Below are 21,917 nucleotides of genomic sequence, written 5' to 3'. Positions count from 1 at the left end.
CCTTCATACTTCATATATAATAGTATGCATTAGCATTGTAGTACTTAAATGTGCATATATAACAGTGAGGTTCATAACTTTGTAACAAGATAAAAAGATTGAAATTAATTTTCGTCTTATAAAAAATCTGTATTACATTCTCCTTCGGTAATAATGGGTAGAAATAAATACAACAGCATTTTTAAACATAAGGCGATCTTTTCAAAAACCAACCTTAAATAGTAAATAAATAAATAAAATATACATAATAAAGATATTATTTTTACAATTAAACAACTGGTTCTACATTATGTTACTTAAAAATAACAACAATATCATTTCATGATAATATATCATAAACTAATCATACAGCTATCATAACTACTAAGTTAGGATAAACATAATGTACTATTTAAACATATGCCTTTAATTTTTAAAGTAATAAAACTCTAAGCGGTTGCAGTAAAATATAATTATGTATAGTTAAATGGTGAAGAATTAAACAGAAATTTAAGATGGCTTTGTTGTGCTTGTAATTTATGACAGTTGTTGCTGTTCATGAATATCTCTACTGACATGATGGTGCACCAGAATATGCACCTTTCTTGCTCACTGTTTGTAGCTTAGCAGATGAGAAGCTTGTGTAAGTCTTCACACCAGTGTTGTGTTTCTACTGTGCTGAGAAGTCAGTTGCTTGGACTAGAAATGCCCTCACTCATTTTCAACATTGCGAAGGTCAGAGAATTATAAAGGATTTGAGATCGTTCTGTGTGTGCATTTTTTTGATGATGGTTTTTGCTGTCCAAGAATAACCTCACCAATGTGTATGAGGGTAGACACGTATGAACACACCACTTCTCTTGCTTCATTGTCCTTGATGTAATGGTTGGAAGATTCCAACGCTTGTATAAGCCATTACACTAGTTGTTTAATAGTGTCTTGTCCCACCTGGACTGAGAAGTAAATTTCTTGGGTGTGAAATGCAGTTGCTTTTGATGTTTTCAACATTGCCAATCATAAATGGAAGCAGACAAGAAAAAAAGGAGAAATAGGAGAGGAAAGATATGCTTATAATAATCTCTGACTTCACCCAACCCTAACTCTTGTGATGGATATATAGTATAACCCTAATCTTGTGCAGTTCCTTCAGCTCTGATGTGCATATTGTTCTACCAAGTGAAGTACTTTGTGGGAGAAACAGTGATGAGCCAGGACACTCTACAGTTTGATAGACAGCTTTGATGTTAGCGGAGAGACAGAATATTACTTTATCAACAGAAATTTGTTTCTCTTTTAAGTCCTGAGTCAGAAGTACATTCCAATAGTTCTTATTTGAACCAACCGGTTTGCAACATGAGTACATGAATCTATGTCTGGCTGGATGAAAATGGTGTGTAGTGCATGAATGAGAGAGTGTAGTTCTGTGTCTGTGGTACACTGCACTGAACTTATTGGATGACATATGATAACAAAGATTGACCCCAACCCCCTCCCCAGTGCTAACACCACTATGTCACTGATTTTCAGGTGGTAAATTGAGGGTCTGTGTTGAGTAGTTTGAATGCTGCTAAATATAAAATGGATGAGGTTGATTCTATTTTGAAAGTATAATGTTGAGGAAAGTGTGTTTGGTAATGTGTGGGAATTGTGCTTTCCCACCATTCATGACACTTTGGTTAGGATCTGGTGATCCAAAAACCTGAGCTTCCTAAACAATTTAGGAACTTTTTGTTATTAAGTTACTTATAGCAACTTATTACGTTAGAAAAAAAAGAAAGTAAAGTAAAGAATGTCTTATTTTACCAGGCGAAGTTAGGGCTAAGAAGCCCTCTCTAACACTTAACCTGGGCGTCTTAACGTTAGGTTATTTCAGTGTTAAAGTCTCTTTATAGGAATCAGTAAAAGAGATCTTTTAGGCATCTATATGAACTTAATTATATGACATTTATAGCTGCGAAGTCTTTCCACCAATCCACCAGTACTAGCATTCTTTCTATCTTCCACTATTTATTTTGATCCGTTTCCTTGCCTTTTTTTCTTATAATGTACAACATATCATTACAATAGACTATTAGTCATACAGATCTAATATTTTGTACATTATTTTGTACATTTATTATTCCAGTTTGGGCATTTTTAAATTGCATAGACATTATTTGGATTAAGTTCAGCACATTATCCATAAAATACTTTAGAAAAAACAAGACACATTCTAGACCTTTATTAGTTTCTAGTCTGTATACTGTATGTTAAACTTTATATGTTTATTTCCCTTTCGTATTGCCTTTACTTGCGAAAGAGAAACTGCTCTCTTTCAACATCATTCTATCCATCCTCATTACTTAAATCTTTGCCTATTCAAACAGAATAAGGGCAGCACAGTTACAGGACAGTGCTGATAAAATGTCTTTCAGTCACAGGCACAGTTGAAGGTTTCTTATCTCTGACCTAGACTGAAAGTATAACTTCTTAAAACATATAGATGCAGGTACAGGCACTTCCAAATATATTCTTTACTTTATCTTTTTTTTTTAATTTGAGTTTTAAATTAAACATTAAAGATTAATAAAATGAATTTTCAATGAAGACTACTGCCAAAAGGAATCCATACCTAAGTTAATGTCCTTTGCAAACATAGATTTCTATAAAGTCCCACAAAAAAATAAGTGGCTATAAGTGTTCTTAAATCTAGTAGTTTGAGCAAATTACTCATAAAACCTGGTTCTAAACAAGGTCTGAGCAATTAACACGAATGTGATCAATCCCATTGAGTGTTGCAGGACAGATGAGGTGTTGCAGCCATTCTCAAAGCACTGACAGATAGTCTCAATGTGGTCCTCGTTCCTCACATTATAGCAGTCAAGGCGAGGGTGTCTCACCCACCCACATCTCCGGATTACTCTCTCCAAGTTATCTCGAGGAAATACTGTCAGCAAAACAATCTTTAATTTAGTGCATTCCAGAATAAACAGCGTGTATCAAAACCAAGTTACCTACCCTTCCCTCCGATGAGATATTAATTAAACATATGTCAATTCAGAAACTTAAAAATTAATAATCAGCCATGATGTAGTGAATAGATCCAGATAAAATTATGTCAACTCTGAAAACACAATTTTGAATTGAATTAGACTCAAATTTCTATCAGAAACTTTGCCATATGATCAGACAAATTACTGGAACTCTAGGCTGTAATCATTATCGTTGGTTCAAATTTTAATTTATTTAAGATTTTTATATTTCTAAAAGTAAAATTTTTCAATTAGTGTGTGGTATGTATAAGGAAAATTTGAATTGCTGATTCAATAACTACTACAACATAATAACCGATATTGAAGCAGATGATTTAGCCAACATTATTCAATGGGAAAATCAAAAGAATCACATAGCACTTTCTATTACAGCTAACTTGTGGCAATCTAAGCTATTTAAATATAAACAGATGACTCGTAACAGATGGTATAACCAGTATCAGGTATTCTAAATGTAATAAAAACTGTATGTGTCATCCGCTGATTGAACTTTGCAAAGAAAATTAAATTTGCCTCATATTTCAGAAGCACTGACATAAAGAAAACAAATTCTGAAGCATATAAATTTCTGTATTCAGTCATATTTAGCCCCAAATTTTTGTCAGAAACAACTCTTCAGAATCTAATGCTCTTACAGCCTGGATTTGAGTAAAGAAACTGAACATATAAAATATGAAAAGTATGAAACATGTAATGTGTATGAGCAACTGAAATAATGGTTCACTACTCTCAGCTGTTAATTCATCTGTATAAACCACTCTATGAACATATCATCAGCTGTGCAGTGATTACATATAGAAATGTTGGGTTTGTGTTAATTGGAAGAAACAAACTCATCATAAACACTCTGAGAAAAGAAATATTATTCACAGTGGTAATGGTAGGATCAAAAACATTCTTTTTCAGTTTAAAGTTGTTTTTAAAAGGTTAATAATTCTGTCAGAAAGTTGTAAGAGGAGAATCCTCTGCCACTGTCTATTGTTTATACTTACTCTATTTCCTCTTCCAGTCTGGCTCATAGACTGCAGTTCTCTACTCCTAAAAAGGTTGATTTGTCTCAAATCGGGACTATAAATTCCATTACATGTAGTCAGCATTTCTCATCAGCTTAACATAGATTTTTTGTAGGTAGCAAGGAAAAATGCTCAAAAATAGTTTTACAAAACAGAGTTTGACACATATTTAGAAAAGAATGTTAGTAACATTCTTGCAAAAAACTTGTTAACTATTGATTTATAAATTTTTCATACACAAATGAGTGTGTGTGTATATATACATATATATATATATATATATATATATATATATATATATATATATATATATATATATATATATCAATGGCTATGTTGTTTGTTTAAAGTTTTGTTTTGAAGGAGAAGTGTATTATATAATATCCACATATAATACATTAATGCTATTTCTAGCATTATTGTTCCTGTCCTTATGAACCATTGTTAAGTTCTAGGATCTTATCAAACAGAATAGGGGAAAACCCAGCACAGTACCAGGTCAGGAGTAAGCTCAATAATATCTATAAATAAGAGCTCCTGTCACAGACCAGATTTAAACATTGATCTTAACTGAGGCCCAAAATCTGTCAAATTACAACTTAAGGCCAGAGCCACAGCTAGGGGGAGGGGTAGAGGGGGTTGTTTGCACCAGACGGAAAAATTGTAGGGGCAGCTAAATTATAGAAGGCCGAGTCGTTGCATTGCAACTACTGTTTACGCATAAGTATACGCATTTATTTAGTCTACAAATCGGTTTACTATGGAGTAAAAAATCTGAGACCAGTGTTTGAACGTTAATCACAAAATAACTAACAGAATTGCGGGAATTAATTTAAATTTAGATTGTTTATTTCTGAATTTATAATAATATAAAACAATTTATTTTTGAATAATAAATTCCAGTTATGTCAGTAACGGTTTTTGGTGGTTACCAACCAAAGTACAACAAAGCATAACTCGGAAACTTGAGATCCCCCAATTAAGACCAAATGTTCATGCAAGATAGGTACAAATGTACTGTTTTAGTACTTAATTTTAGACTTATATTAAAACGTTTGTTATTAAATTACCATCTCAACTTTTATTCTTAACCGAGCGGTTCAAAAGAGTCTACTTTGATCACGTTAAATGGAACTTTTAAAGTTATTAACCAGGGCTTGTAATTTATAAATCGCTATTTCAAACATTTAATTTTTAACACAGAGTTCAAGGTTTTGTTAATTTACCATGGACGGTACATGCTCATTTTGAAGGTACAAAGCGCCAGACTACTGTAGCAACACCGCCCTGAGCAATAAACATAAGACAACAAATATTCCTTTTAAAGTTCACTGATTCTCTATCCTGTCAAGATAAGTTTCAAAAGTTGTACTCCTGTCTTTAACTTCATACAAATTGTTGCTAGTAATTGTCACTGTAAATTATCAAAATGTTGCTGTTTGAAAAAACTCTAAATATTTTATACATATTTATAGTAAAAGAATAAAATTTAAAAATAGTAGTTTGGGTTTAATTCTTTATGTTTCTTGAATTTTTTATCCTTAAATGTAAACATATTTTAAATTTGTCTTAACATTCAAATTTTGTTCCTTCACAAAAAGCTGAGAAACCTCTCATTACAATTAGTTCTAACAGGATGTTTACGCTTGCTTACGCAGTGACAGGATATTCAGGATATGTAAGAGCTCTTTACCAGCCTTTGCAGTCAAAGCGGGCAGAGCTAGCACTCCCTTATGTCTAGTCTAGTTTATGACTGCATTTAACATAATCATACCGCTGTAGATTAGACCTATTGATCTACCCTTGCACCCCAATATCTAGACTTTGACGTAGACTGTTATAAATACATTTTCACTAACTGTGCAAAATAATTTGAGATTTTAGTAAGTGACATTTGTATTCATAGAGTAAAACTAAAATATAATAGACTGTAACGTCAACAATGGGTAACAGTGTTTCACTTCAATCCACTCTTATGTTGTAATACCCCCTCTAACTCGCCCAAACTTTTATTATTTTAACACTGCTCTGAAATCTGTCGTAGGAATACTAGTAAAAAATGTGAATGTATCATGTGGCAAGATATCTCGAGAAATATATTATTTCTAGACTTTAAATTATATAGGTTTTTAGCTATATAAACACAAGATTTAATGCATTGAAAGACGTAAAAGGTAAATTTTATATTTGAGTTGTTCTCAAAAAGTATTGTAGCCAGCGGAAGGATATCAGGATAATGGAAGAAATTTAAATAATTTTTTTTACCTTAATTATCAATAACCTTAATGGGACAATAAGACAAACTCAACTGGAGATATCTTTCAACGGATGTAAATTAAAAGGACCAGAAGTATATGTTTTTGAACAAAGCAGGTTTCTGAGACCTGTTTGTATTTCCTTGCTATGATATATGCCTACATTTGAGTGAAAAAAATGTCATAAGATTCCATTATATCACATCATAAATTATTTCGCTAAGAAAGATGCTCATAGATTTTTAAAATTGTGTGCGAAGCGGTGAGTAACTGCTAGTAATAAATATAATAATAATTAAGTACTTCTGGATTATTTACATGCTGATTTAGAAGCAGCAAAAAAATTTTGTTTACAGCAGATGTTGAGTGGTGGAAAAGGACGGCAAATTTAGGGCTCGCCCCCCTGGAAAAATATGTAGCTGCGGCTCTGCTTATGGCCACTCAGTTTTCCAGTAGTTTTTGCAATCCAAAGTTTAGTATAGACCTCTTCTTTTAAATGTTTTAAATCTTGAAGTTTTGATAATAACTTACTAAAAATGATTCTGGAACAGTAAATGTTGAGTATAAGTTTAGGCTGAGGTATTAGAACTGGTCTTTTTGCATTGATTGTTGTCTGCACCTCTAATAACATACATACAGTTTTGTCCATTCATTTGGATGGTAAAATGGATAAAATTTGGCATTGGAAATGGATTTTAACTGTTATTTTACATTTATACTAAACGTAATAAAGGTAGGCTCATGGCATTAAAGTATAATTAATGATACTCACTTTTCTGGACAATTTTCCTACAAAATGGTATGCTTCCATTGTATTTGTCAGTATCCAAACAAGGTTTGTAATGGAAATTGGTAGAATCGAGAGGTTGGAGTTCTATACAGTCAATGTCAATCCCAGAGTTACATTGGAAGCAATACACGGTTGGATTTTCAGGGTCTTCAAACAGCTGACCTGTTGTTCCTGTAAGTCACCAATAAAAGCTCTATTACCTTTTTATAACCATTATTAAAACTCAATTCTTAATTTAAAAACCTCCATCCCTGGTTCTAATTTTTTTCTTTAGGTAAAGGATCAGGAGGACCTGTGTAACCTGATAAGCTTTTTTGTATCACTGAACGATGGCAAATGTCCGGAAAAATCCTGTTTCCATCACAATCCTTCCATCGTTATAAACAAACTTCAAACAAAGAACTAATAAGAATATTTCTGAAGTGCTTGTGTGCAGTCACCACATTATGAAGTTTTATCCCCAAATGATAAACAGATTGGGAAATCTATGATGGTTAAGTAGGATTGGTAAGGTCGGGAAAACCTACTTCAATAAGTGGAGCTCGTACCAGAAACCACTTTTCTAAAAGACTTTCCCACCACAAAAGTGACAAATTATTTTTTAACGTGCTATGCCTTATTTCTTATAACTTTCAGTAATTCCCAGAGACTTGTATGTACCAGAGGACTGAAGTTTCTAGAGAGAGGGAGAGAACTTCCACAGGCTGGAAACTACTAGAGGCTGGGAGGTTATAGAGGCCAAGAACAGCCAAAGGCCAGAAACTGCCAAAGGTTAGAACCTGCTAGAGACCTGGGATGCATTAATTCATGACTTGGCATGGGAGGCCCTAGAGGCTATTAACTCCCTAAAACCAAGGCTGCCAGTAAAGGGGAGCATCCAGAGACCGGAATCCAACAGAGGTCAAAGCTTGCAAGAGGCCGGGATATAGAGTTTCTGGTGCTATGTTTTCCATTGGCTGGGACTTGCCAGTGGTCGGAAGTTTCTATAGGTCGAGAACTGCCAGAGACAGGAGCTTCTTAGAGGCCAGGGTTTGATAGAGGCCATGGTCTACTAGACCCCAAAGATTGCCAGAGGCCAAAGCTTTGCAAGAGGCCGGGTGGTCTTCGAGGCCAAGATCTCCCAAAGGCAAGGAACTTCCAAAGGTGAGGAGCTGTCAGAGGTCAGGAAGTGATAGACTCTTAAAACATGTGGACTTTTTAGAGTGTTTCAGAGTTAGTTTAATATACATTCTTGTGGCTTTTACAGAACCAGGTGGTTCAGTGACATACGTTTCAATGTACCAGTATTATGAACTGCAACAAAATCTATCTATATCTTGTGGCAGATGAGCCAAAAAGCCTTGTTTATAACTCTTATTACTTATTAAATTTTAAAATAGAGTTCAGTAAATCTATCATCTATGCAATGTACTTCTATGAAAGTTCTAGGTAATTTTCTCACATCTGGAAGGGTTTGAGACGTTATCATTCAGAAGGATGTAGCAACAGTGCTCTATAACATTATTTGTACAATAGACTTTCCAGATTTATCAATTAGTATGAGTGTTTCTTAATGTAAATATTAATGTTTTTTTTTCAATATGGAGAGTCACAAAAAAGCTTAGTAGCTGAAATTCCAGAACCACATTTTATAAATAAAAGTAATTCAAAAATATCCAGTACATTTTTTTCCTAGACCTCAGGGGATAAAACAAATTACTGGTACTAAATATGATCAAACTGGCAAAGAAATGATTGTCACCAGCAGTGCTGGCTATCCAAGATCAAAGGTTTGAGTAAGACAAATTGGTAACAAACAAATTTACACACATAAATAATATTTATACAGAAAACTATTTCAAAATCTTACTAATTTAAGCACTGAAATTACAAACATCAAGAACACTTTAGCCTACTAGTGCTTTAGGTATTTGAAATTTGTATTAAATAAGACTTTGCACACTATTGGGTTTATAAGTATGAAACACTAAAAATTGACTACATATCGGGTTACTAAAAAATATTGTCACATTAAATTACTTTTATATTGCATTAACATATAAAATGGTTTATACATTACCTGAAACTATTACCAGAGCCAGTAAAATGTACACTCCGTAATTCTGAGTAACTATCATTTCATCTGTAATCAACATTGCAATACATGAGATCTTTTAAAAGAAGTGAAATAATTTCAATATTAAGTTTCTACATACTTAATCTTGTACATTAGTTCTTGTTACGAAAGAAACACACACAAAAATACCAATCCTTTATTGAATGCTATTTTGTGACCTAATAGTATAACAAGTTTAATTGTTTATTTACCAAAATATTACAATATAGGTATTAGCACCAAATATAAACTAATAAAATTTTTGGGAAGACCAAGGAAAAGGTAGTGAACTTGGATTGGAAATAATGAATTGGAGGACAAATTAGCTGCATTGCATCAGGTTTGTGGAGGCTTATGCATCCTTTTGAAGTAATATTTACATCAAATATGCCTACTCACAACTTTAAATTATTATCATAGGGTTTTATGACATTTTATAATAGGTGCTTATAAAGAGAGGATTATGCACTCTAAAACATCTGAGCTCATGTCCACTGGCCTCAATAGTAACTTTTGAAATAATAAGAGATACTCAATCAAATAACACCATGGACAAATTTAAGTCATTTAAGTCAAGTCATTGGTGCTTATAGAAACTGTTCCACACTCCAACTTCAGGGTTCCAATAAAATGCTCTTTAAAATTAAGTTCCAATTATTTAAAAGTGGAGGTATATACATGGGAAATAAATATTTTCCAATAACATTTGTATCAGAAATGCTTGTTATGTCATTAAAAAGAATATAATATGAGAATAAAAGAAAATAATATTCCTGTTTTGTTATAATGCAGCATATTGTTTTCAAATCCACACACTATTCTGAGCATCACTGTTTATCACTCTAAACAAAATCACTCTAAAAGATTATATTTATTAATTACATATTTGAAAATTGTGCAAATCTTCAATGTCTTCTTTATTGTTATATGGTGGATTTGTATGATAAACAATAAGATATATCATCATATCATCAATTATATTTTAGTTTTTCTAGTAGTCAATCAGGTGTACATGTATATCAATTCATGGCTGGCTTGCTGTAGCGATATCGAGTAGTGTAGGAGTGGGGATTTCTACCAATACCAAACAGTGACCTAAGGTGTGTTACTTAAGAATATTTCACGATTGATGAGAGGTTTCCTAATAATGTTCATATTTGGAGGTCACTATGCCTGGACCTGTTGCACCAGAAAAAGGTTTTTCTTCCAATTGCCACTGACTTCAGTCAGGAATACACTTAAAAACATTTCACAGCCCAAGAAAGGTTCCCTTATAAGGTTCTTATTGAAGGCTAATGTGGCAGTGCTTGTTGTATCAAAATTAGTTTTCTTCAAATTGTCACTGACCATGGTCAACAATCTAAATCAGGCTTCTGTCTTGGCATTAATAATTTTACATCCTTTGTGAGATTAAAATGCACCTGTCATAAGTCATGGTGGTAAGTGATAAGGTTATACTTAGTTCTATATATTTTTAATATCAAAAAGTTATTAAGTTGTACAAAAAACCTGTAAACTGAAATTTTTGAGTATTGTTAACATTAGTACATAACTTAATGTTGTAAATTTCAATAGAAATGGTTATTATTATTACTATTAATGTACCCAGTGACACTGATGGGAAATTCAATATCTAGAGAACGGCCCAACCAAATTACATTGGCCTGTTGGAATCAAGGTTGCCTCAGTGGTTATCATTAAGCTCAGAGATTCTGGGAGTATTTTAGTGTGTAGAGAGAGGACTGTTACAATAACATTATTTGGAAGCCACCTTTTTCAAAGATCTAATCAAGGTTAGACCAAATAGATACTGTAAGGCAATATATGAAAAGCGATAGTTATCAGCTAGTTTATGTAATTAAAAAATAGTTCAGTGGAGATTATTCGTAATATGAAATTATAAAATGAACTATGCTAAGTACTTTATTAAACTGTGTTCTGTTCATAGTAGCAACAACTAAAGCTGTGGTGTATTCATTGAAATTTGGTTTGCTTCATCTTTCACAGTCTGATTTAATGTTGTGAACCCTTAATGGACTTAACAATACTGTTTAGAGTTATGATTCTGAAATACTATATTATGAACTTGATTGTAAAGCATTCAAGCTTTTTGAACCAAATTGAATATACTAAATAAACATGGCTTAGATATCTCTGTGCCATTATACAAGCCCTCTTGCAAGTGTAGGGTTGCTAAAAGCCATTCAGGTTATTAGGGCAAAAATGAGAGGGGAGCATACTTTTGGCATACCCATGACACAGCTAGTGACATGGACAGATCTGTGCTGCTGGCTGACTGTCACTATTTCCCTGCACTCAATTTTACTTCAGCTTGTGTTTGAGTAAGACTTTGAGCACACAGTCATTCTTATGTACAATTCAAGAATACAAGAATGAAAATAAAAAATATAAGGTATAATGTGCAAAAAGTGTCCTTCTCTCTCCCTATACTGATCAAATAAGTTTGATTGAAATTGAACCAAATATATTTGATAACACTTTTCTTCTTCAAATATTACAAAAAGTTGCTTAATTTTCTCATTTGAAAAGTGTAAAAGTGTTTAGAAAGAAACTACAATACTTGTATGTTTAATGTATATTATTTAAAGTATTTGTTTTGAATTCGTTTAATTAAAGTAAATTCTTGGGCAGACACAAGGATTTTTATTTAATTTGTAGCTATGAAAATGTTTGAAGCAAATAAACTAGACTATACTGTTTTTAGTATGAGTTATTTCAGGACAAAATTTACATGGTATGACAAAAAAAAAAATACAACACACAAATTTAAAAAAGGTTTTTCATTAAAAATTATGGTAATTCTGGTGAGGGAGGAGGCTTTTATCATTTTAAGTTTGAAATTTTAAAACTCCCAGTCCAAAAAAAAGCATATTTACTTATATTAGCAAAGGTAAGTTCAAAGTTGAATTTATCATCATTTAAATCATCATATTTCTAGACTATACCTACTTTAGTAAAATTTACATGTTATATGTTACAAATAGTATGATTAATAAAAGGTACAGAATAACTGTAAGTTTAATATAAACTAATCTGGTCAAAAATAATATAATTCACATCATGCTATCACAGGTCTTATACTATCCATCGAGCTATACTTGTTATACTACAAGGTTTAAAAGGCAAACAGAAAGAATAGCATTTTATTTTGACTGGAGTAACTCCTCTCACCTGCTTGTGCAATGATGCCACTGACAAGACTATCCCTGTCCATGTTTATACTGGCAACAAAATAGAGTTTGTATCTGTGTCTGCTTTAGCCTTGGAACATGATGCCTTCTGAATGGTTTGTTAGAGTATTATCATAGTGTTGAAAAAAAGAAAAGTGCTTAAAAATTGACTATAGATTAATTAACATTAATAAACATAAAACACAATTATGTAGTAACATTGCAGTGTTTAAATTGTTGATACAGTTTTAGTGTTTTGTGTGTGTGTTATCTAAGGAAAAAGGTACTGTATTTATAATGACTATTCAAATAAAGCAAGATAAACTATTAAAGATAAAAAATTTATAGACATTTTAAATTTATTTACTGAATTACTTTTTTATAGAATATAACCTAAAAAGTACTTTTTACTAATATTTTACATTTTATTTATTACATAATTATGTTTTACGTTGTTCTTGATTAAATTTACTTATCTAATATATGACTCCAACATTTTCCACATAGGATGATCTATACAAGTACATCTTTTTTACATTCCTATATATAGTTTTTTTTTAGTTTTGAAAGTCTAAAAATGAAATATTGAGGATTTTAGAGAAATAAAAAGGGCTTCTTATGGTGAAATTGTATTTTATTATACATTTTGTAAGATCAAACTTTTTATTACATAAACAAAGAATTTGTTATGTGAGAAATTACTTTATAAATGTTTATGGTAACAATCAAAATATTGTTTGTATCACTAACAAATCATCATAATAATTGTATTTTTACATTCCTTTATCAGTTATGATTATAAAGGGCAGCGTTTTAATTAGGTTCCAGTTATACTGTTGATAGCAATCATGATTACATGTAATCAACATATAAGAATTACCCATAAATTTCATAAACTATTGCAGAAATTTTATTTATATTGCAAAACTCATCATTTTGCATACATTAAATTCTTCTACAATCATTTATAAATATGTGATAACTCATAATTAAAGTTATCATCATATTAATTAACAGTAAAGTTAAAAACATCTAATTAACTAGCAGATACCCGCGGCTTCAAATCAATTTTGTAGCTTTACACGTGTATGAGAACTTCTTGGTTTGAGTGATTTATATTTTCGATAACAATGTTGAGTTTGCCTTGTTGCCATGACCAAGAAAATTTGTGAAAAAGTGTATATTTATGGCCATTATAATTTACTTGAGTCTTAGTACTTTTTGCTGCATAGTGATCTTGCCATGTTTCCTGATAAAAAAAGAAATATATATATATATATATATAAATATAAAATTCAAACTAAGATAAACTAAAAAAGATCACTAAAATGGGTTTTATAACAGTCTAACAGCCTTCAAATTTAAGGTAAAAGTTGAATAGTAACTTTGTTTTATACATATTTATACTTATTATATTTTACTTATATATTTGTTAAATACTTTGGTAAGAATACCTAATATTTGGTAAAAACGTACAATTAAAAGTATATTTTTACTTAAACCTTTAATTTTCTTATCTGAACATTTTCTTACCCTGTGCTCAACAGCAGTTCCAGTAAAGGTTGAAATAAGGATTGTTGTTACTGTTAAGCCTACTCTATGCTTTCACATTATAAATGTAAACAAATTGAAAATAGTAGTTAACTAAACATATGATTGTGTTATCAGACCACAATATTTTTTTATCTCATTTAAGCCTCAGCGTCAGCTATGCCAAAGTGCACTGATTTTTATTTTTTAAATTACATGATTGGATCTCCCCGGGATTTGAACCCGTGACTTCTCGGTTAGAGAGCCGAGACTATAACCATTAGTCTACGGAGGAGGACAAAAAACAATGTTTTCACAGAACAGTTGATTGCATTTTACAGGCTCTTTCAATTATAATTTTGTAAATTTAGAGACAAAATGGGAATTTTTACCAGAAGGGATTTTTGAAATAAGAATAGACCCATATTTCCTACCAGGCACCGTAAGAATGTCTATATAAAATTTCAGTACAATGGTTGAATATTTTAGGCGTAAAAACCAAACAAACAAACAAACAAAGGCATTTTCGAATTTAAAATATTATTAGGATTACGATATGCTACCCTCATTGCATATTTAATCCGTAAGTTGATAAATAATTCATGTAGCCTACAGTGTAAAATGCTCCTGGTTTTATGTCAGTTGTCTTAAGACATATTTGATAACGATACATGTGAGCAATACTGTTTTTGTATTCTTTGTATGTATTGTATCTTATTAATTTTTGTGTAGTGCTTCACAAGATATCTCGTCTTTGATATTTATAATTTGTATGGATTTTAATAATTTATTTTTGTTAATATTGTCAACGTGTATGCAATAACAAAATTATCAAACTTATTAGAATAAATCATATAGCCAAATGTAAAAAATTAATATTTTATGATACTTTAAAAATTTAAAAATCTCTTTAAAACAACATACTAGTAATGCCTTTAAATTAAGTGATCATTTAAAAATATATGGAACCATATTAAAAAAATAAGGGAATAAAATAGTTTTCATGTTTATTATGGAGCAAAACTCAACGAAGTTTTGGTGCAGTACATTCTGGATGAATATTTTTTTATGGATAATGTGCACAGAAAAATGTACTAGCTAGTGAAGTTTGTATTTGAATATTTCTTATGTATGGATTGATATGTTTTCTTAAATTTTCAGAACATATTGCTTATAATAATAACAAAGAAGTTTTTAAATTCCATTAAATCAATGTATTATTGACATTATGAGACAGATATTTTCATAAAAGTACTCACCCATTATCTAGGTTAAATATATCTCAAGTTGGCCACTTTTTATTAAAGGTACTGTAATTTAAAGCTAGCCACCACTCACATTTAAAATGCTATCGATTATCAGGAAGCCATAGTCCAAAAGTCTTGACTTCATATTGTTAAAAACAATCTGATGATGTCGTCACTTGTAATTTGATAGCTAGGTTTTCGACTCAGTTATTTCCATTCTTTGTCCATAAGTAAAGAGGATAAAATGTCCAAATTCACAAAACATACAATATAGTTTTGGCTGGGTGCTGATAAATCAGTCAGTTAGTATTATAAGTATCTCAGATTAAGTATGCAAATATCAAATTTTCATTAGTGGTATATGCCTTATCCTATTTTATTTTATTTTTAGAGTAAAATGGATGCTTTATGTACTTATATAAATTTGGCTATAGTTAAAATCTCTCTTTTGTGCCATTATCAGAAATATATGAACAGTCACAAGGAAAGTTATTTTATTGAAACCACCAGAAATAAACCAATCAAATTTATAATTTACAAGAGAGGAAATTATTTTTGTACTTGAAATAGTTAATTTCCTGAAAACATCTGTACAGAATATTAAGATTGAACTGCTGTATCTTATTAAACACCTCTAACCTTTGCATAATTTATCAACGTTTCAGACCACAACTGTAATCATGGCATGTTTAACAAAATTGTGTTTTCCTAAATTGGTTTTCAAGAATAATCATCCAAGTACTAATGATGATTGGAAGGAGACGATTGCATGTAAGAATGATCCATGCAAGGTGTCAGGTATTTCTGAGAGTTAAAGAATTTGAGGAAATTTTAGAACAATGACATAAAAATTCTTTATTTAAAAAGACAACTGGCCATTTTTTATACTCTGTCTTAAAATCTTAATCTAAATTATATTTATAAATCTTGTATATAATGTACAATAAATAGCACTTTATTCAAAATAAAATTTCTAGTAACACAAAACAATATCTTATCTACGGATCTTCAGAAAATAGTATTTTCAATCAAATAGTAATACCCAGTTTAGTATAAATTGATTACATAAATAAATTTAATGAATATTTGTTTATAATTATTAATTATTTTTCTAGAACTATTCTATTTGAATACTATACCCCATGTTCTGTATCATCAAATACACATGATGTCACAAATCAAAGTCCCAAGTCTGACCAGAATAAATAAAAGGAGGAGTCCACTTAAATGTACACAAATAAAAAACCAAGTAATACATTAAAAGTATTGTTACTTCCAAATACTCTTCAAAATGTACTTCAGAATTTTGTTACACTTGTAAAAATGAGGGGAGTGAACAGTGTTTTATTTTTTAAATGTGCACCCATTTTTTAACAATTTAATTTAGCTCAACTTTTTTTAATATTGGATATGATGCCTTTTACATGTACATTAGAATCTTGTTTTTTTATTCTTGCATTCTTGGTTATACGGATGAACAATGAAGTAATAATGAATGTAGTGTAGGCCTACTGACACAGTAAGGTGCAGGTTTGTTCTTGTCACCACCAGATGTGCCATGGAGATCATCAGCAAGCACTCCTTTCTACTTTGCCTTAATAACCTGAATGGTTTTTAAAACACTCTTGCTTAGGGGTTTGGCCAAAAGCACAAAGAGTTCTGTCACATTTCATCATCCAATAAATAATTTAACTCAAAGAGCCTTTATGTTACTGTAATAAACCATTCATTATACCCCAGGATTCATTAAAAACCAGGATAATTTTTTAGTCAAAGCCAAACAACCCAATGAAAAACACAAAAGCTACATAAATTTTAAACGGTAACATTTTGGAATCAGGACTACAAGAAAATACTTATGAACAAAAACACAAACAAGTTGGGTCAAAAATGGAATACACAACAAATACTGGGAAAAACATAAAACTATTACACAAAAACATAAATTGGCTTTCAAGTAAAATAGACAGATTATCCCATTTTCTAAATGATAATGATCCTGACATATTAATATTAACAGAACATGGCCTTAACCTAAAACAAACACACATTGAAGGCTTTTCACTCATTGGTGGTTTTACTAGGAAAAGGCACTCCAAAGTAAGTGTGGCAGGATGTAAAGCAGGGCCTTGAAAAACATGTAAAGCTCCTAGGGACAAGTGAAGATAATACAGAACTAATTTGTGAAACTGCCACTTTTGAGATAAAATTCAGGAAGGAAATTATAAAAGTACCTGCTGTGTATAGACCACCAAGTGCAAACCTGGATCGTGCCATTAACATACTAACACATGAGTTAGACAAAGTGCTCCAAACCAATGCTCCCCTAGTAGTTATGGGAGATATAAATGTTGACAATTTACAACGACAATTTGGACTCCCAACTCATACAGGCAGCAGTCATTAACGCAGGCCTCTCAGACCACACAGCACAGTCTGCCATAATTAACACATTTAAAATCAACAAAAGTAACAATAAAGTAGAAAAGAGAATATTTAACAAAAAATCAATAGAACAATTCAAACAGTCTTTAAGTACACAAAACTGGGATTCTGTTTTGCAGACTAAAGGCATCAATCAAGAATACAACAACTTCCAGACCATTATACAATCCACACTGAATAACACCTGTCCCATTAAACTCTCAAAGTTAAAAAAACATACTCACACACAGACATGGAATTTGGAATGCGCTAGACTAAAAAACCTATATGTCCAGGCCCTAGAGAGGGAACAGTGTACTGGTCGAGCTGAAGATAAAGCAGAAACAGCAGCCAGGAAAAAAGAATACGACCAGAAACTCAAAATGCTGAGAAAAGAAAATACAACATCCTACATAGATAGAGCAGACAACAAATCCCGAGCATTCTGGCATGTAATAAACACAGAACAAAAAGCTAGCAATAGTGCAGATAAACAGATACACCTTCATACAAACGGAAAAGAAATTTGTCAGCCACTGGAAGTAGCAAACTGTTTCAACAACTTCTTCTCTACAATTGCACAAAGAACACTCCAAGATAGCCATAATAATACAAACCACATCACACAGCAGGACTTGCCATCACCAACAATAAATAATTTTAAATTTCAACCTGTAAATCAGAAAGACAGAAAAAATCATAGACTCTCTAAAACCAAAGACATCAGCTGGTATAGACGAGATTTAATCAAAATTAGCTAAGACTTGCAAAGGTTCATAATTAAACCTTTAGTGTATATAGTTAATCTTTGTCTGTCGTTTTCTGTCTTTCCAAACTGCTTAAAAACATCCAAAAGTATAACTTTGTTTAAGAAGGGTGATAGAATGTGTATTGATAACTATAGGACCATAACAATTGTATCAGTATTTTCAAAAATTGTAGAAACTTGCGTTAAAAAACAATTATTAGATTATTTTGATAAATATCAAATTCTTTCATGTAGCCAGTTTGGTTTTCGTCCAGGATACTCTACAGTTAAGGCCCTAGATATTGCTGTGACAAAGATTTTAAGGAGCTTTGAGGATCATGAACTTGTGGGAATGACCCTTTTAGACCTAAGCAAGGCCTTTGATAGAATTTCTCATGGTGTTCTTTGGAAAAAGCTTGAATATTACGGAATAAATAACGAGCAATTACAATTTTTTCAGATGTATCTGTGTGGCAGATTGCACATGGTATCGGTTGGAAATCAGATTTCATCTGCTAAGGAGGTTCTTGCTGGAGTTCCACAGGGTTCTGTCCTAGGTCCTTTGCTATTTGTACTATATACTAATGACTTGCCTGTTAATTTAGATTGTGATACCATACTGTACGCAGACGACACCTCTATCTTAGTAAATGGAAATTGTTTAAATAAAGTGCTCAATCAAACTAATAGAGTAATAAACACAGCCAATGTATGGTTTGATTCTAACTATCTTAAAATAAATGAAAGTAAAACGGAACATATAGTGTTTACTTTAAGACAAATGCAGATAGATAGTAAAATGACAAAGCCAATAAAACTCTTAGGTGTCACTATTGATCAGAAGCTTTTATGGGAGGATCATACAAACAACTGAATCTCTAAATTGGCACGTGTTTGTTTTTTATTGAGAAAGTTAAAGACCTGTGTAAGCCAAGAGTTGATGAAAATGTCATATTTTAGTTTTTTTCATGCTCATTTATTGTATTCAAATATTTTGTGGGGAGGTAGTACTGGTGCGGAAAGAGTTTTTTTATGGCAAAAAAAGGCAATAAGAATCCTTTTTGGTTTAGGGTTTAGGAGTAGTTGTAAGGCTTATTTTTCTACTCATAATATAATGACTGTACCCTGCATTTTCATTTTTCATCATTTAATTTATGTAAAAGAGAATATTAATGACTTCCTCTGTTTTAATGGTATCCATAGTTATCAAACAAGAAATGTAAACAACTTAGTCCTGCCTATTCCTAGACTAGAAAAATATGCAAAGAGTCATAAATATTTACAAATAAAATTTTTTAACAAACTCCCTGAATCATGGAGATTATTAGATTTTAATTCATTTAAGAGGCAGGTTTCTAGTTGGCTGTCAAGTCGTGCATTTTACTCCATAAGAGAATTTTTAGAATATAATATTAGTGACAGTTAAATGTGGGTATTTTAAAAATTTTATGTAATGTAGTATTGTATTATATTAGTATTGGTGTTTGTGTTATTTATTGCACATAATATGTTATTGTTATATAATATGTGAACTAACCAAAAAATTACTATATTATTATTAGTATTGTTATTTTATGTATCTTTAAATTAGCAAGCTGTGATATTTTAATGTTGGAACTGACGAAGCCTATTGTAATTTTGTATTACTTAATGGTCAATAAAGATCTTGATTCTTGAAAGCTGAACTATGTGGCCCCCTAGCAGATATCATTAATAAATCATTCAAACAAGGAATTTTCCCCAACAATTTAAAAATAGCCAAAATCTATCCCAAGCAGTGGCGTCGGGCCGGGGGGGGCACGGGGGGGCACGTGCCCCCCCCCCCAACATTATGCAAAAAAAGAAAAAAATAATATAAATTATCTTTAAATTACGTATATGTATACACTAAAAGTTACGAATGAATAACTAATATAGATCCCCCGTTAGTCTATTTTTCTGTATGCATCTAATTTGATTCTGTGTGTGTAAAGTATGCGCGTGTTACAACTAAATTTACAAGTGCCGGTGAGCCGACTCTGGCCGGTTGCGCCCGAGCTGGAGCAGCCGATCGAATGCACCCGAGCCCAGCCGACGCCGGCCGAGGGCCTCCGAGCATTGACGACGCCTGGCGGAGGGATATCATACCAGCTCAGTGCGCGTGTGTTGTGTTGTGTAGGTGGTCGCCACGTTTTATTCGTTCAATAAGCTTATTGTTACTAGCTGAGCTGCTATTGTTTGTGTAATTTTTGCGGATGTTCGTTTGTTATCATGTCTAAGAAACAGTCCTCTGCAAGGGCGGATCCAGAGGGGGGGCGCGAGGGGCGCGCGCCCCCCCCCTCGGTAGTCACAAATTCAAATTTTTTGTTTGTTTATAAAAGATTTAAGCTTAAAGTAATACTATATTGTTTCGTTAGTAAAGGGTGCTTTCATCGGCCACACTATTCGTAATTGGTACTGTCGGTGTTTCAAACATACATTTTGTACTTAAGATTGTAGATTTAATTTCGTGTATGAGTAGAGGGGAGGTGGTAACAGTGCGTATGATCACCGGAAGGGGTGGGGGGAGCGGTGCGTGCGCATGAGTCGTCCTAGTCCGCCCGCCCCAACGATAGGCCTACACCACACCGCCTACTACGGCCACTCAGTTAATTCAGTGCGTACGGTTCGTGAATATCGTGAAGTACCCGTTCGCTTGTGTTTAATAGCTTTTTGAGTGGTTAACAGATTTTTGTGCAATATGGATCGTTTATCTTGTTAAAAGACCAAAGTTTAGACAGTGAAGTTCCTTCTTCAAATGTTGAGGTTTCCACCCAGCATGACGTTACAGACGTGCCGCTGCCACCACAATCGGCGCCATCATCCTCCAATTCACAAGTTAGTATCTCCGAAAACATGTGCTCTTTCGACATCGGGGTCTCACATTAACAACATCTCTAAGATGAGTGACCATACTAAGTATAGTATTTTTTACTAATCATTGGAAGCCTAAAAAGGACTTTAAGTTTCCTACATCCTCTCATGTAAAAACGAGGACGGGAAGAACAAAGAAAAGCTAATATTGGCCATTTTGAAAAGTATCCATGGTTAGTTTTTTCAGAAGCTAAGCAAGGGCTATATTTTGTAAATTTTGTGCAGTACTATGCCATCAAAAGTTAGTTGGAGGACAGCATACAGTTTTCTTTAAAGAAATTAGTTACTGAACCTCTACAGAAATATGCTAAACTCTCAGGCAAGGACGGAGATTTAGAAAGTCACGGCAGCGACACAATATCACAAAGATGCTGAAATTGACGCCAAACATTTTATAATCTGTTTTTGAAAACCCTGAGGGAGAAATTCTTAATTTTGTTAAACGAAAATAGGAAGGCCCAAACCATGCAGAATCGTGCAAGGCTTGTGCCAATAATTAAAACTATTTTGTTGCATGGTAGGCAGAACATACCCCTTAGAGGTCATAGGGATGATGGCAGTTTGATTGAAGTTGGAGATGACCCAGTAACAAAAATGACGGCAATTTTCAGGGCACTTTTGCGATTTAGAATAGATAGCGGGGATGTTCAGCTTGAAGATCATTTGAAGTCTGCAGGAGCAAACGCCACTTACATCAGCAAGACAACAGCTAACTGCCTTA

General features: G+C 32.4%; 1 protein-coding gene across 2 annotated transcripts; it reads right to left on the bottom strand.

Moving 5' to 3' along the window:
- Positions 1 to 114: 114 nt before the first annotated feature.
- Positions 115 to 15,286, bottom strand: LOC124362416. Of its 2 annotated transcripts, none has more exons than XM_046816891.1 (4): positions 15,145 to 15,286; positions 9,129 to 9,191; positions 7,052 to 7,240; positions 115 to 2,905 (listed from the first exon to the last, which is right to left on the bottom strand). In XM_046816891.1, exons 1-4 carry the CDS (start codon positions 15,146 to 15,148, stop codon positions 2,685 to 2,687), a joined length of 477 nt encoding a protein of 158 aa, XP_046672847.1. In that variant the 5' UTR covers positions 15,149 to 15,286; the 3' UTR covers positions 115 to 2,684. The 2 variants fall into 2 exon arrangements, with proteins under 2 accessions (XP_046672847.1, XP_046672846.1); XM_046816890.1 differs by lacking the exon at positions 15,145 to 15,286 and adding an exon at positions 12,357 to 12,414.
- Between the last annotated feature and the right edge of the window lie 6,631 nt (positions 15,287 to 21,917).

This window comes from Homalodisca vitripennis, chromosome 5 (genome assembly GCF_021130785.1).
Source record: "Homalodisca vitripennis isolate AUS2020 chromosome 5, UT_GWSS_2.1, whole genome shotgun sequence".
Taxonomy (NCBI): Eukaryota; Metazoa; Arthropoda; class Insecta; order Hemiptera; family Cicadellidae; genus Homalodisca; species Homalodisca vitripennis.
This window is presented reverse-complemented; position numbering and strand designations above follow the sequence as displayed.